Genomic DNA, 4,781 nt, shown 5'->3' on the forward strand with positions numbered 1-4,781 from the left:
ATATATCCATGGGTTTACATGTGGTAATTATACTGATTTTACACATTTTATTTTGTACACATATTATTTTGCCATCTACACAGCTGTACAGCTGCAGAGCAGAATTTGCAGTCCTATTAAAATTATTAGTATGAGTATTATTATTTTTTACATTTTATTTCAGTATTTTTAATACTAACAACGTGAAGAAGTATACCAGAATTACACGTTTAAAGATGTCCCAGTACTGTATCTAATGTCAATCTTGGCTAAGCATTGCTTTTTTCACCTGAGGTCACCTCACCTCAACATGCCTGTAAATACAATTTTGATGCTGGAGGTTTGCCAGCCATGTCCATCAAACCTGCTTGTAAACATGTTCCTTTGCTGTGTTCTTTTTGAGGGGCATGAGCTGATGGGTGACAGCTTTGGGAGGAGCTGACTGCTAACCTACATTTTCTCCCTCACTGGAGTACATAGATCCTGCCACATTTATACACCAGCGCAGTATTTTTTAATCATAATTTCAATGTGCTTGCAGATAAGAATAAGTGTAACTTTTGAGTGTTCCAGTCTTACTGAGTTTAGCATGTTATGTGTTATTGAAAATTATAAGAAATTCAATTAAATTCTGATGGATCAGTTCTAAGCTATATTATTTTGTTATGTTACTTATATACTGATGTGGACAAGGTTTGTATGTAATATTTTAGACAAGCACATTATAATATTTGACATAAATGGCGCATATGGAGCATGCATCAAACCATCAACCTTGTAATGGCTGCATCATTTACTCAACCGCATGTGAGTACACCATCTAAGAATCGGTTAGCTTGAAGACATTTCACACATCTGTGTATGTTTACTAGACCCTGCTAAAAGAGCTGGTGATTTGTCCTGGAGCCAGACACAGCTTGCACTTCTCTGAGAAACATCCTTTGCATCCTCTTCCTAATGAGCTTTAGGAAACAGCTTTTTCCATCAGGGAATACTAGGGACACTGGGCCTGGATCCTGTCTAGCGTTTAATGACTGGAACATGTTATACTAGTTCGAAGAACAAGGCTGATAGTGTAGGTGTATTGAATTTAACATGTTTTCACCTGTCAATATTTTGAAGTATTTGTGACTGAAATAGTCCTCATTTTATGGTACAGTTGATCTTTTTCATAAGGGTATTCATTTTTACATAAATGACAGTTTACTGTTTATATTCTGTTTATATAATTTTTTTCCCACAAAAATATTAAGCTGCAAATGGGTTTTCAACATTGATAATTAAAATAAATGTTCCTTGTGCACCAAATCAGCATAGTAGAGTGATTTCCAAAGGATCATATGATATTAAAGCCTGGAGAAATGGCTGAAATGGTTCGCCATCACATGTATAAATTGCAAATTTAAAATATACCAAAAAAGTAAGCAGTTGTTTTAAATTGTAATGCTTCACAATATTTTGCCTTAATAAATGCAGCCTTGGTGAGCATAAGAAAATAGATTCATTTAAAAAGAATGTTAGGGCCTTAAAACCTTTGAAAAGTAGCGTATGGCATATGTTAAAAGGTAACTTTTGTGAAGTATTTTCTTCAATCCAAGTTTATGTACATCCATAAGATTGTAGGTAAAAATATTGTAAATATCTGCTCTGACTTTGATTTTATGATTGATTTTCATCCAGTTAATTTTTGATGGTCTGAAATTGCATTTTTGAGTAATGCAAATACATATAGTTGGACATCGTTATAGTTGTTTTAGTCAGTTCAGTACATTTTCAGTACAATTTTGAAAGAAAGAACATTTTATAGCTTGTGAGTTACATCAGGGTGTCAAAATATTATAAATAATGTCAGAAATTATAGATAAACATGTCCTTTAAGTAAGCCGTTTTAGGTTAACATCCACAAAAAGTGTAAACACAGTGGCTTTGACTTTCAAAGCTGTTCATTTGAGACAGGACTAGCTCTTTGTCCAAATAATAACAACCTGGACACAGACAATTATTTTTGCCATTTAATTTCACATTGTAGTAGCACAGAGACATTAAATCACAGGAAGCAGCACTAAAAGCATGCACAGTGCCATCGTGCGGACGCACTTGATGACCTCCTCTTGAATGATCAGATGATCTGTGGGTGTAAAGTTAGAGTGAAATAGCTGAGTGTATGTACATTAATGTCAGGGTCGGTGCAGATGAGCAGTCAGTGGACGCCTGCAGGCTGGGTGATTTAATAAGCCTTTTATTGAAAACACCATCAGACAGGCATCTGCCGGCTATAAGGAGCGGAATAAAGCGGGGCAGTGGTGCAAAGAACCCCCTCCTCTTTCACTTGCTCTGCTCTATTGTTTGAGCAGAGAGGATAATGGGGTTGAATACCAGACTGGGTCACACCAATCAGACATGAGGTGAAACAGTTTGCAAACACCTCAGTCATACAGAGAGCCCCGCCGTCGGAGTCAGCAAAATGTGCGGTTTAGTTTGAATCAGCTTTGTGTTTCATACACGCTTCCTTCAGAATCTCATTGTCCTTAGATCGCCCCCTCCTTCAGCCTCTGTCATCCCTGGCTTGAATGGAAGGCTTGGACTCGGTGGAGAGAGGCAGGATTATGGTACTTGTGCTGCCAAGTCCATACTCCTATGCATATTCATGAGGTGATCTGCTCTGTAGAGCTGACGGGAATACAACTGATCCTTCTCAACTGAGACCTGCGCAGCTTCTCTGGAATTAAACTAGTTTGGAGATCATTTCAAGAAAGTGTCAGGATTGAGTTGCGGATGGATATCTTCATTTTGAGTAAATGTGAGAATAACATTTATGAAATGCTTCATTATGTTGTTTTTCATTTAAAGCCTTGGGTTGTTTAGGCAGTGCGTATTCTCATTTACTTTTATGAAAATTGGAAGCATTCTGGGATAATTTCGATTTTATCCCACATAAACTGGAAGTGTATGCGTTTTTTCAATGCTTGATACTATATTCTATCCCGGTTTAATATGCAGAGTTAGGTAACACTTTATAAATAGGTAACACTTGCTAACTATTAACTATGAAAAAATTCTTAATATGCTGCTTATTAATAGTTAGTAAGGTACTTGTTAAGTTTAGGTAATGTGTAGGATTTGGGATGTAGAAAAAGGTCAAGTAGAATAAGGCTAATAGGCTAATAGCTAATATGCCGGCTAATAAGTGTAACCATAAAATAACCAAAAACAAAAGTAAATATACTCCTCTAAGATCTAAAAGAAGATAGAAGAGTTTTTTATGTCATTTATGCTAATATCCATTGGTGTAATTATGTACAAATGTAAATTAAATTTGGCTGTAAGATTTTGGAGTGGGTGGGGCTACCAAGTAAAACACAGGAGAAATGTTAACTACCTGCAAAATATTAGCATGTTTTCACAGCTAGTTAGGACAAAAATCCACGTGGCAGAGATTTTATTACAGCCTGCCTGGTGTGACGCTGTTAGACTAGGTTTCATAGTGTTTTATATCATCCTACAGGTGATGAAGACGTATCACATGTACCACACGGAGAGCATCAGTGCAGAAAGCAAACTGAAGGAGGCTGAGAAACAAGAAGAGAAGCAGTTTAGCAAGTCTGGAGACCTCAATGTCAACCTCCTGCGCCACGAGGACAGACCCCAGCGCCGCAGCTCGGTCAGGAAGATTGAGAAGATGAAGGAGAAGGTGAGATTATGTGTGCTAGTGGCTAGGCTCATAATGCTCGGCAGAGTGATTCCTAATGCCACCTTGCTTTTATTAAACCAAAGAGCTGTTGCAGCCTAGAATCGCATTCATTCCTTCTCCCAACATTCTCAAGCAGGATTCTGACCCTTTAAGAGGAAGATTATTCTATTTCAAGTGGTGTATATTATCTATGCACAATGAAGGATAAAGCTAGCCCTTTGTCGCTCCTTGACTTCTTTCGAAAAGCCACTGTGGAAGGAAGTGAAAGCCAATATTGCATCATCATGACCAGTGTCTTTTTTTGTCTAAAGCTATTTTCAGTACTCTTGTTCGACAATTGCCCTTGTTCTTGGTTAAGTGAACATTGGTGATGCCTCTTTGTGAGAATCAAACCAAAACACTTCAGAATGCAACCTAGGGTTTCGATTAACAGTAAATGCTGATCAATACAAACTCACCTCTAAGCGTGCTCTAAGTTTGTGTTGCTTATGTATTCATAAATGCGATATATACTGACCATATTCTTAAACGATGAACATGATTTTTCTTTTTCAAATGTAACATGTTCCTGGATTAACATCCATGTTGATCCTGGACCAACATTCTTATCAGCCAAACAGAATAGAGAGATATGTTTACAGGAAATATCAATTTGTGCCATACAACAAGAGTTAGGTGCTTCTTATGTTATTCAAACATAATTTCCTTCTGCTGTTAGGAATAAATTCTGAGTAGGGTTATGTTTAAGAGTAGGTGATAGATTTTGATCCAAGAACATGTCTTAATTGGCAAAATCACAGTGGCCATTCCCAAACTTGTAATGGGAAGTACTTATAAATAGTCTTATATACATTTTTGTTTTTATTTTATTTTATTTATTTTAATTAGAACCTTTACGAGAATTCCAGAATTTTTCTTTTGAAATAAAAGCTTAATGTAACCACTATTGTACTAAAATTCTAAAATTAATTTTTTCTTATACAATTTATTATTTTCTGCAGTGAAATATATATTACAATAGTGTTGTGTTTCTTCTTTTTCTTCTTCTTCTTCTTCTTCTTCTTCTTCTTCTTCTTCTTCTTCTTCTTTATTATTATTATTAGATTTTAAT

At 36.1% G+C, this 4,781-nt stretch overlaps 1 protein-coding gene across 1 annotated transcript in view; it reads left to right on the forward strand.

Moving 5' to 3' along the window:
* Positions 1-4,781, forward strand: part of LOC122362807 (SLIT-ROBO Rho GTPase-activating protein 1-like) — a 38,272-nt gene that overhangs the window by 13,208 nt on the left and 20,283 nt on the right. Inside the window, exon 4 of the mRNA XM_043264390.1 lies at positions 3,485-3,670. Within this exon, the coding sequence (XP_043120325.1) occupies positions 3,485-3,670 (186 nt within the window). The remainder of the gene's footprint in view (positions 1-3,484; positions 3,671-4,781) is intronic.

Source organism: Puntigrus tetrazona, chromosome 18, assembly GCF_018831695.1.
Source record: "Puntigrus tetrazona isolate hp1 chromosome 18, ASM1883169v1, whole genome shotgun sequence".
Taxonomy (NCBI): Eukaryota; Metazoa; Chordata; class Actinopteri; order Cypriniformes; family Cyprinidae; genus Puntigrus; species Puntigrus tetrazona.